The sequence below is a fragment of the Abramis brama genome, assembly GCF_963993115.1.
Source record: "Abramis brama genome assembly, chromosome: 9".
In the NCBI taxonomy this organism is placed as follows: Eukaryota; Metazoa; Chordata; class Actinopteri; order Cypriniformes; family Leuciscidae; genus Abramis; species Abramis brama.
In genome coordinates, this window is record NC_139971.1 from 24,306,943 (window position 1) to 24,319,190 (window position 12,248).

Consider the following 12,248-nt stretch of genomic DNA (forward strand, 5'->3'; position numbering starts at 1 on the left):
ATACATCAGAAGCTTTCGAGGTGCACTGTTATATGAACACAAATAAAGCCACTTTTCTAATCATTATGAAGATTTATTGTATATATTGAGTCAGAGCTTTATGTCACTAGTTGGAACCAGCACTATATAACAGTAATATGTTGTTTAATAGTTAAGTTAAAGGCCAGCATCATCAAAATGAGGCTAGACAGTATTAGGCATCAGTATGTGTTTGTGAATACTGCATGTGTTTCATTGGTGTTAATGGATCACTAACGTCTCATATATTTTGCTAATGTAAGTGTGTATTATGCCATATTCACTGGAAAGTTTGGAGAGTGTACATACCTGGTGGGTATCCTGGGCTACCTGTCTGATAAAGGTTGGCTGTGTAGGTCGGGGCAGTCGTAGGATAACCTCCGGGATAGCCTGTACACATGCAGAGAAACAACAGTTTAGAAATGACACTAAGACATAAAATCAACATTAGCAATTAATTGAATTGATCTGCACTGGTCAATTACACGCATTACAGAGCCGATGTGTCAGACTTACCAACATATAAACAATTTCTAATAAACAAGATAAACTATTTTTATTATTAAATGATATTTTGTAAACAAAGTATGGAGTCTGCAAAAAAATAAAAAAAAATAATCTCTTGTGCAGACAAAAGCTGCATTTATTTGATCAAATAATACAGTAAAAAACAGTAATATTGTGGAATATTACTACAATTTAAAATAGCCGTTTTCAATTTGAATATATTTTAAAATGTAATTTATTCCTGTGATCAAAGCTGAATTTTCAGCATCATTACTCCAGTCTACAGTGTCACATGATCCTTCAGAAAGCATTCTAATATGATGATTTGATGCTCAAGGAACATTTCTTATTATTATTAATGTTAAAAAAAAGTTCTGCTGGTTAATATTTCTGTGGTAACTGTGATTTCTTCTTCAGGATTCAAATTGTAGCATTGATTCAAAAATGTTGTCTTTGCATTTGGCCTCAAATAAAGTATATATTTTTTTTATATAAGAAATATGTTTCTATTGTGTGTGTGAGCTTCTCTTCTTGTTGTGCTTTGGATAATGTATAGGCTTTAGTTTAGAACATAATCTGGCTATATTCTCACATTGAAAGCCCACTTTTTTTTTTTTTTTTTTTTTACAGATCAATCCATTTCCAATTGGATAAAATCAAGTCCTGTCCAACCTTTTCAAGTTGAATATCCTGTTTCACTCAGCAATACAATAGATTAGAAAAGTAACATGTTTTCTTTCTTTTTTTTGTGAGAGAGAGAGAATCACCAGAACATAAATTAACGAAAGCAAGTGCAGATCCATTTTTATAAACAAAAAGGCTGTTACTATTTCCAGATATACTGATCCAAATCAAATCTCTGTAACCTGTGCTATCATAGGAAAGGACAAAGAGAGGGAGAGAGAGCGAGGTGAGCTCTTTATTGAACAGGATGAGCACAGATGGCATCCATTACGACATGTCTGTCTCAATAAGACACAGTCGGATGAGTGTGAAACCCAATGCATCGCTCCATACTGAACAGCTCGAGCTGTCAGACGTACAGGGCATCATGGGAAGGGAGTATCCTGGACAGCTCACTGCAAGGGATGGATTATATCAACACTGGAGTGGAGGATGCAGGAGAAATACTGCCGAAAGAGTGAGCATGTGAGGGCCTGCTTGATCATGTGTTTGGTAAAGGAACCGTTCACCCGTAGATGATGACAGAATTGTCATCATCTACTCACACACATACAGTATACGTCTATTTGTACATAAAAGGAGATATTTAGAAGAATGCTCAGGCTATATTTTTCTAAAGTTCTAATTGACTTGCCAAAGTATTTCTATCCCAATAATAAAAAGCAAAGAAAGAGACTGTTTGGAATGGATTTATATAAAATGGTAACACTTTACAATAAGAGTCCATCTGTAACATTAACTAAGGTTAATAAACGTCATAGTAGTATTGATCCTTAAGATTTACTAAAACATTTTAAAGTTCTATCATTACTAACATGAATGATCAAGTTATAATTAATGTATTAAAGGGATAGTTCGCCAAAAAATGAAAATTCTGTCATCATTTACTCACCCTCAAGTTGTTTCAAACCTGTATGAATTTCTTTGTTCTGCTGAACACAAAAGAAGATATTTTGAAAAATGTCGGTAACCAAACAGTTGATGGACCCCATTGACTTCCATAGTAGGAAAAAAAATACTATGGAAGTCAATGGGGTCCATCAACTGTTTGGTTACCGACATTTTTCAAAATATCTTCTTTTGTGTTCAGCAGAACAAAGAAATTCATACAGGTTTGAAACAACTTGAGGGTGAGTAAATGATGACAGAATTTTCATTTTTGGGCGAACTATCCCTTTAATATTTATTTCATTAAATATGTACAGTACATTTTTTTTAAGGTTCAGCACTGTTTTTTTTATTTTATTAATAAAGTTTACAGCACTAGATTACTTGGAGTTTAAATCTGTATTCAGTATCCATTTTATAAACTTAATCGGTTAATCAGTTATCAGCCAGCATGGTCCAACCTAGTTATCATTATCTGTAAAATCCACTATCGGTCGACCTCTAATTTCGGCATCACTTGCAGCAGGAAAACGGAAATAAAAATTTTGTTGCCCAAACAATATTTTGAAAGCACCACACTTTTCAGGGAAACCAACTTAGAAAATGGCTTAAATATAGTGCTATCATTCAGCTAGCTGAAAGTCAAAGTATTTTAAATTACACAATTCACTTTTTAAAGCCTTCCAAGCTACACCAAACAGTATCTTAAGATATGGTGATATTTGTCTGAAGACACCAGAAGTTTAACTCTTTATCTGCAAGTACAGAGCGTCCTATACATTTTCTCCCTCCATCTCTCCACTGAAATGACCTGAAAAGTCATCCATCCGTTAAGCAGTGCTCACAAAGACACAATCTGATTACAAGTGTTGCAGCCTCTGATACAAACAACGCTCTCTCCACTTACATCTGCACTGACAGGCAACTCTCTTTAAAATGGGACTTCAACATTTCATTTCATCTTTCATTCACTTCAGTTCATTCCTGCATTTACAAGATACATGCAGAACCGCTTGTACTATAATAATGTCACAATCATGTGTCCAATGAACTGTGTGATGTGTGTCTTGTCTTATATGGAGAATCTCTCTCACTGGAAGTCACTTTATTTTATATATCAGGTAAATATAAGGTCTGTGAACTATGCTCATTCCCAGTGATCACAAATGAGACCTCTTTAATATATCGATGATTTCTCCTAGACAACAATGAGATACTACAACAACTACTATTTCTACTAGTAATAAATATTCATTTATAAATGTAATATAAATGATAATAATAATAACAACTTATAAAGAAATTAGATATATGCAAATATAAAGATAATTGCAAAGATAATATGCAATTTTAAAAAATATATATATTATATTAATTTATGCATTTTTTATAAATGCAATATAACCAATAATCAGGATTATAATATTAATATTCAAAAGATAAATAAACCTGATATACAACTTCTAAATTGAATCTATCCCATATATTAAAGGTCCCGTATTATGCCCCTTTTCACAAGATGTAAAATAAGTCTCTGATGTCCCCAGAGTGTGTATGTGAAGTTTCAGCTCAAAATACTCATTTTTTACAGCATGTTTAAATTGTCATTTTTTGGGGCTCAGAAAAACGCGCTGTTTTAGTGTGTGCCCTTTAAATGCAAATGAACTGCTGCTGGACGACCCAGGGGGCGGAGCTTCATGAGCTCGCGCTCAGTCTCTCAGGACAATTTCATCTCACGGAATGATGATAATATCAGAAACTCTCAGTAATGGTGTTCATTTCGAGTCGGACAATAATGCCTACAGAGTCAGAGTGCTGTATAGAGATGGAAAAGGTATAGTTTAGTAGTTTAATTACGGTTATTATAACGTATTTGTCATCTGCTTGTATGTATCCATTATTTATTAATAGCCTACAAGTCTGCTGTTTCGGATCAGGTCCGAATGATGATAAAACATATACTGAGTTTAATAAAGTTTATTGTACATCACACAAAAGATGAAGCGTCAGTTTTACTTCAGAAAATCACCGTAAGAGCTGAGTAAACACAGTAAGTTATAAGAAGTGCGCAAGTACGAATTTCAGTAGAGTTGAGGGAGCATTCCTGTGGGCGGAGGTTAGTCAAAAAACGGTTCTACTGACGTCATTAAAGAAGGAAGTAGAGGGATGTAGTCCAAACGGGCCGTTCGATGTAGGCGAATTCTGTTAAATAAAATATCTCGCTTGGCATTGAACTTTGAGCTTTATAATTTTACAGATATTATTTATACTCTAACAACAACATTACACACCAACTAAAGTTTGAAACATGGGATCACGAAGAACGGGACCTTTAAGAGATTACAGGTTTAGTTATAGTTAGAAATTACATGTTTTGCAGTAAAACTACTCGTACAGCAGTTATTTAAATTGTACTGAATTTCATTACATTTTGATTCTACTTCATTATTATAAAATTATACATCTGGTTTGATTCAAATTAAGAAATTCAATCCTGGATGGAAGACTACCCTGGCCAGCTAATGACCAGCTCAGACCAGGCTGCTACCATGATCCAAAATAAAACTACCAGCTTAAGATGGATTTTCCAACAGTGAAAATTCTCCCCGCTAATCTCATATGCTATATCTCATATTTTTTTGTTGAGTTTTTGAACAATGTCTCAGACTGTGCTCAAATTTGCCTAGATACCAAAGTCAGACATCTCAATATGAACAAATTTCTCATTAAATTATATGCTATATGCTATTAGTTGCTTTTCACATTCATATTACAGCTCAATACTCTCACTGTCCGTAAACAACTGTCTCTTTTCATTTCTCCTAAGGAATGTTCTTAAATAAAACTGACACTTGAATCGTAAGTGAGAAAGGGGGGTAGATGTTGGTGTGTAAACCGTCTCTATTGACCCAGAGAATCCCTTCAATAAGAGCACATCAAATATGAGCCTACGGTTGCCATGGCAGCAGACAAACACCTGCCATGAGTGACACGGCGCTCATGGCTCTACATGCATAAACGCACGTCAACACGGAACAGAAGTGAGAGGTGAAGTATGCATTAATGCACACCCATTCCTGCACATCACAGACAGACGCTGTAGTCAGGTCTGCAGCTTAACGATGACAACATTTTTATTTTCGGGTGATCAATCCCTCTACAGACAACAAGAAACAGAATTTGCACCTTAAAGGTGCAGTAAGGGATTTTGAAGAAACACTGTTGATAATTGAAATTGCTCTGCCTCCAAATTGCATGCAATAAAAGAGTGGATATCTCTTTATCATAGCTGAAGCGAAGCACACCAGCTCCAGACAAACAATGACACTCAAAACCGCCCTGTAACTACAGCTACCCTTACAACAATAGCATATCTTGGTTCTGTGAAACATCGCAAAGCCAATGTATGGAGCAGAAAACAAGGCAACCTTGGTGTTCATTTTCAGACCTTCCCACTTAGGCCTCTCCAGCGCTAGAAAGCTAGAGGTCCTACAGCTCTTGGCTGATCATAACCCTTCTTTTTCCAGTGAAATTCTTCTAACCTCTTCTCTTTTGTAATGTCTCTCAGCCACTTCTCTTTCTAGAGTCTTTCTTTAAATCTCCCTCTTGCTCACTCTCTCTCCTCCCCCATCATGAGTGGACACGTCCCCTGCTGCTGATTTGCTACAAGCGTTTCATTGTGCTCTGTCCGATCCACTTTCAACAGCATTTCCCAGAAATCACTTACTGCACCTTTAACTATTGATATATGTTTTGAGTTGTATAGAGTAAGATCACAGACATTTATTAATAAAGCATGTTGTAATTTTAAATACGTGTGATTGTCTCATTACATACCTGTGTATGCCATATTCTTCGGGTTTCCGTACGGGGTTCCCGGTTGCACTGGGCTGTACACCGGGTTCATGGTGGAAGACAGCCTGTTCTTACTGAAAAACAGATAGACAGAGACAGCATATGAGTTACGCCAGTGTTGTTTTGACGGGTATGAACTTTTGCAACACTATTATCTGCCTAAACAAACCAAAATTATGATAAAACATAACACACACACACACACACAAGCACAAGTCTCAAATTCTCTAGGCTCTACAGTCTCACCATACATACTTTTTCAGTGGTCTTTTTTACCTTTTTTTGAAGAATTACATAAAAGGGCTTTTCACACTTGAAATGGTTAACCCTGGGTCATTCTAAACGCCGGGTAAATGGAATCCTGGGTTATCTTGCTTCACGTTTCACACTGTTAATAATATACCCGGAGTTGACAATTAATCGTGGGCATTCACAAGATGAAGTTTCACACTTTACATTCCTAAACCTAGGGTTAACATACGTATTTGCATATTTGCTTTGCCAGTCTCACTGACTGGATGAACGCAGCATGTGACCTGTTTACATAAAGGCTATAGCACTGACCGACTGTAAGAATGAAATGGTCTCTTCTTCACACCAATTGCCGTGTGTTCTATCGTCATTTGACATTTTTCATATTCAAACCAGCAGCCATATCACCCTGTAGCCCAAGACTGGTTGCCCACTGAAGCTAAGCAGGGTTGAGCCTGGTTAGTACCTAGATGGGAGACTCCTGGAAAAACTAGGTTGCTGCTTGAAGAGGTGTTAGTGAGGCCAGAAGGGAGTGCTCACCCTGTGGTCTGTGTGGGTCCTAATGCCCCAGTAAAGTGATGGGGACACTATACTGTCAAAGAGCCCCGTCCTTCGGATGAGACGTTAAACCGAGGTCCTGACTCTCAGTGGTCCCATGGCACTTCTCGTAAAGAGTAAGGGTGTAACCCCGGTGTCCTGGCCATATTCCATCCAATGGCCCTTGCCAATCCCCATCCATTGAATTGGCTCTATTACTCTCTCTCCTCTCCACAGCTGGTGTGTGGTGAGCGCACTGGCGCCAATGTACTGTGGCTGCAGTCGCATCTTCCAAGTGGATGCTGCACACTGGTGGTGGTTGAGGAAACCTCAACATGATTGTAAAGTGCTTTGGGTGTACAGTAGTACATATGAAAGCACGTGGATATAAGGAGGAGGGTTTCTTAACCCTGGGTAAAAAGCGGTGTTAACCCTGCTTCTAAATTACAAGTGTGAAACGTTCCTTTACGTTCCTTTAAAAGTGGGATTAAGAATGACCGGGGGTAAGCACAGTGTGAAAAGACTTGGCTATTTTAAGACCACGTTTCAGTAGATGCTGTAAAGTCAATCTTCACATATGTTTGGCTGTGGCTTTTTACATGTTTCGGTTACTTTTGTAATGGTATTAGAGTTAATAGATAATTCTTTATATTTGAATGCCAATAAACCATATATTGGCCAATAAATCTAAGCCTGAAAAAAAAGTCTTACCATTAAATGCCATGTCCCAAGCACTAATCAAAACTATACAGTATATAATTTGAACCAGTGTAAGTTTTAAAATGAATTTTACACTCCTACGGCCAACTTTCTTTATTAAAGTTTTTTAATTTATTGTCTTACAAATAAATAAAATAATGCCTAAATAATGCAAACAAGTCATTGGACAACATTACTTGCGTATAAAGAATCAAAATGCATGGGCCATGGATAAATAAAATGAAATGGCCTCTGCACGGACAATAATACAATTATTTCAATTAAACCATATCGTTGATGAAAATAATACGAAAATAAAAATTAATAATGCATCAATGTTTTTGAAAAAGAAACATCTTAAATTAATATCACTTTTTTTTTAAAACAGCATTGCTTTTTGAGTTGCGTGTGCTGAAGATGAAGAGCTGAATGAACAATGGAAAAATAAATCGTTTTGTTAGCGGGTTAACAACCAAACGCATCCTATATGAGATTAATCAGATATTTATACAACAGAATCATATTTCAGCTTATATCTGCATAAAATGATGGAAATGCACAAGTGAACTTGAACTAAGTTACGTGCTAGTCAGAATGTGTAACTCTTGTTGTGGATACACATGCGCTCTTCCCGTAACAACGCACTGAAACACGGCAACTAAACCCAAAGAATTCACAATGATTTATTACAATAGTGTTCTCGTTATGTTATGTATATGACAGTCCCAATTGTAGTTATTAATGTTGTGCATTACTGTTTGAGCTACGTGCACTGAATGATCATTGGTAAACTGAATCTCTTTACTACCACGTTAACTTAAAGGTCCCATGGCATGGATTATTTTATTATTTTATAATGTTTCCTGGGGTGCCCTTATAATGTTATTATGTTTTTTAGATCAAAAAAATTCATAATTTAGAAATAAAAGGCATTTTTCCTAGCCTGATTTTAGCCTCTGATTTGAATGCTCTGTTTGAAGGGGCGTGTCTGCTGTGAGACTTCAGTGTAAACACTCACTGCTGAGATTGGCCGACATGCTTGCATATGAAATAGCTAGCATTACATGTGGGACTCTCTCGAAAACTTTTATTATTACAGCTATTATACATTTTTACTATTACAGCTATCGAGATTAACAAATCGTGAGAAGTTTTTAAAGTATTTAGATCTATTCCCATCACATAAAAGGTTGCAGTGATGAGCATTGAGCAGATGACAGTCTGTTGATCGCGTGAATAAAGATCTTATCATTGCAACGCAGTTTCTGCACTCTCACTAATGCTTTCACCAATGCAAACATGATGAAAAAACAGTAAGAGCTTCGTTGTGCAGTGTAACAGCGTCATTGATTTCATAACGAGTTTTGGCAAGTGTCCAGATAAACTCGTGCTGTGTGATTCACAGCTTGGGCGATTGGAAAGGGATTGTTCTTTGATCACTTTCTGTATATATTTTAAATCACAGTTTAAATAAGATTATTTTCATCCTACTAAGAGAAACGATGTGAAGTTGATATTTTAGTCACTGGCTTGATTTACTGATGCATAAACAGTATTGAACGATTTTGAGAGAAAGATTATCTGTCTGAACTTGAACAATTACACATCAGAAATTCACATAACCCACATTTTTTTCAGAGGCTCGGATGAAGGAACTAATAAAGTGAAATTTTCATGCCATGGGACCTTTAACCAAACGCATCCTATATGAGATCTGATATATATATATATATATATATATATATATATATATAGTGGGGAAATAATTATTTGATCCCCTGCTGATTTTGTAAGTTCACCCACTGAGAAAGATATGAAGGGTCTATCATTTTTATGGTAGGTTTATTTTAACTGATAGAGACAGGATATTATTATATATTATACAAAGGTTGTAAATTGATTAGCATTTGATCGAGTGAAATAAGTATTTGATCCCCTACCAACCAGCAAGAATTCTGCCTCCCACAGATTGGCTATGTGCCCATGTGGAACACAGATTAGTCCTGCCACTTTAAGAAAGTACTCCTAATGTCAGCTCATGTGTATAAAAGAAACCTGTCCACAGAATCTGTATCTTCCATTCTATCCTCTCCACCACTATGGGCAAGACCAAAGAGCTGTCAAACGTCAGGGACCAGATTGTAGACCTGCACAAGGCTGGAATGGGCTACAAGACCATCAGCAAGAAGCTTGGTGAGAAGGAGACAACTGTTGGTGCCATTATTCGGAAATGGACGATATACAAAATAACCATTAAATCGCCCTGGGTCTGGAGCTCCATGCAAGATCTCGCCTCATGGGGTACGGATGATCATGAGAAAGGTGAAGGATCAGCCCAGAACTACACGGGAGAAGCTTGTTAATGATCTCAAGGCAGTTGGGACTACAGTCACCAAGAAAACAATTGGTAACACACTATGCCGCAATGGATTGAAATCCTGCAGCACCCGCAAGGTCCCCCTGCTCAAGAAGGCTCATGTACAGGCCCGTCTGAAGTTTGCCAATGAACATCTAATGATTTAGAGAAGGCTTGGGAGGAAGTGCTGTGGTCAGATGAGACCCAAATTGAGTTATTTGGTATCAACTCAACTCGTCGTGTTTGGAGGAAAAGAAATGCTGACTATGACCCCAAGAACACCATCCCTACAGTCAAAACATACCGCCTAGGCAACAAAGGAGTGGCTCAAGAAGAAGCATATTAAGGTTTTGGAGTGGCCTAGCCAGTCTCCAGGCCTTAATCCTATAGAAAATCTGTGGAGGGAGCTGAAACTTAGAGTTGTAAAGGATTTAGAGAGGATCTGTAAAGAGGAATGGACCAAAATCCCTCCTGAGATGTGTGAAACAGAGAACCACTTTTCTAGGCGTGGTATGGGATTCGATCACTATGCAAGCACGTTTCTCTCCAGCACGCATCGCTCCCAGGGATTCAGGGACAAGATTCGTATCACCTTGATCGCCCCGCGGTGGCCGGGCAGTGTGGTTGTCGTATCTAGTGTCTCTCCTTGACGGATCTCCTTGGGAGATTCCGGTCAGGAGGGACCTTCTGTCCCAAGCAGGGGGCTCAATACTTCAACCCCGCCTAGAACTGTGGAAGCTGTGGGCTTGGGCTCTGAGGGGGCCCAGCTTATAGATGCTGGTCTCTCAACTGAGGTTGTTGAGACCATTCTTCACTCCAGAGCTCTCTCCACAAGGAAACTGTATGCCCTGAAGTGGAGGGTGTTCACTTCTTGGTACAGTGGTCGTCAGCTGGACCCAGTTAACTGCCCTGTTGGTACAGTGCTGGAGTTCCTGCAAGAGCGATTTGCTCCAGTTATCTCCGTCCACTTAAAAGGTGTACGTGGCGGCCATAGCTGAATATCCCTTACTTGGTATGTTTTTAGGGAGAGACCCCTTGGCAACACGTTTCCTCCGTGGCACTTTGAGGCTGTTGCCTGCAGTACACACTAGGGTACCGGCATGGGATTTGGCCGTGGTGCTCCAAGGCCTATCCCTGGCTCCCTTTGAGCCTATTGAGGAGGTTCTGAAGTTTCTGACTCAAGATGTCGTTCCTCCTGGCTCTCACTTCTCTTAAAATAATAGATTTACAAGAGTTCTCTGTTTCCCTTTCGTGCTTAGATTTTGCGTCCGACATAGTAAAGGCGTTCCTTCTCCCTAGACCGGGGTACATTCCTAAAGTTCCCACTAATGTGGCCAGATCTATTGTCCTGCAGGCCTTCTGTCCTGCTCCATTCCAGGATTCCGACCAGAAAAGAAATAATCTGCTTTGTCCAGTTAGGGCATTGGATGCCTATGTCCACAGAGCTTCCCTGTGGCATAGATCAGAACAACTGTTTGTGTGTTTTGGACCTCCCAATAAAGGGTCCCCAGAGAAAGAGCAGAGAATGAGCAAATGGATAGTCGGGGCTATCTCTCGTGCTTATGAATTGGCCGGACTGCCTACCCCTTTAGCAGTGCGGGCCCATTCAACTAAGAGTATGGCTGCCTCTAAGGCTCTAGTTTCAGGAATTTCACTTCAAGATGTTTGTGATGCGACAGGCTGGTCCTCACCACACACATTCATGAGGTTTTACGTCCTAGACTTGGGCTCCACACCTGGGGCTCAGGTGCTCTCATCCTAGTGCTTTCTTGATTCACACTAGAAAGACACTGGTCATTGTGGCGGCGTGGGTATAGGCGTTCCCACAGCGTCAATCGACGCAGCACGAGTTCCCTTGAAATGGAACGCCTCGGTTCCGAATGCAACCTTGGTTCCCTAAAGAGGGAATGAGACGCTGTGTTGCCCTGCCATACTTACTGAATGCCTGTTAGCGACTTGCTTGTTTCATCCTATTAGAAGCTAGCGTTACACAGTATGGGCAGGGTTTATAGTTTCCTGGTTGATGACGTCACCCGCCTCTGACGTCTTGTCACACCATTGGACTGATTTCACTCATGCTTCATGACGCAATCACGCAGAGTGTTCCCACAGTGTCAATTGATGCAGCATCTCGTTCCCTCTTCAGGGAACCGAGGCGATTTGCTGCTCAAGAAACATTTCTTATCATCAATGTTGAAATGTTGTGCTGCTAAATATTTTTGTGGAAACTGTGATAAGTTTTTTCAGGATTCTTTGAATAAAAAGCAAAAAAACTAACAAACAAAAAAAATTTTGAACAGTAGCGTGATTGATATTTTATCAATAATTAAAAATGAATATTTTCTTGTTCAAGCTATTTCCATATTCTACGTCCTTTAAATATCTAATAACATTCAAAGATAAAGTGGTGGTCATACTACACTTTGTGTTGCATTTACTTGTAGCCATCCAA

The 12,248-nt window shown here is 38.7% G+C and overlaps 1 protein-coding gene across 3 annotated transcripts in view; it reads right to left on the reverse strand.

The window, feature by feature from the left end:
* fam168a (family with sequence similarity 168 member A) overlaps nt 1-12,248 on the reverse strand; it is a 55,310-nt gene that overhangs the window by 15,506 nt on the left and 27,556 nt on the right. For all 3 annotated transcript variants that reach the window (XM_084123562.1, XM_084123561.1, XM_084123563.1), the window contains 2 exons: nt 5,935-6,026; nt 328-408 (listed from right to left, as the gene is read on the reverse strand). In XM_084123562.1, coding sequence (XP_083979688.1) covers nt 328-408; nt 5,935-6,004 — 151 coding nt within the window. In that variant the 5' untranslated portion in view covers nt 6,005-6,026. The remainder of the gene's footprint in view (nt 1-327; nt 409-5,934; nt 6,027-12,248) is intronic.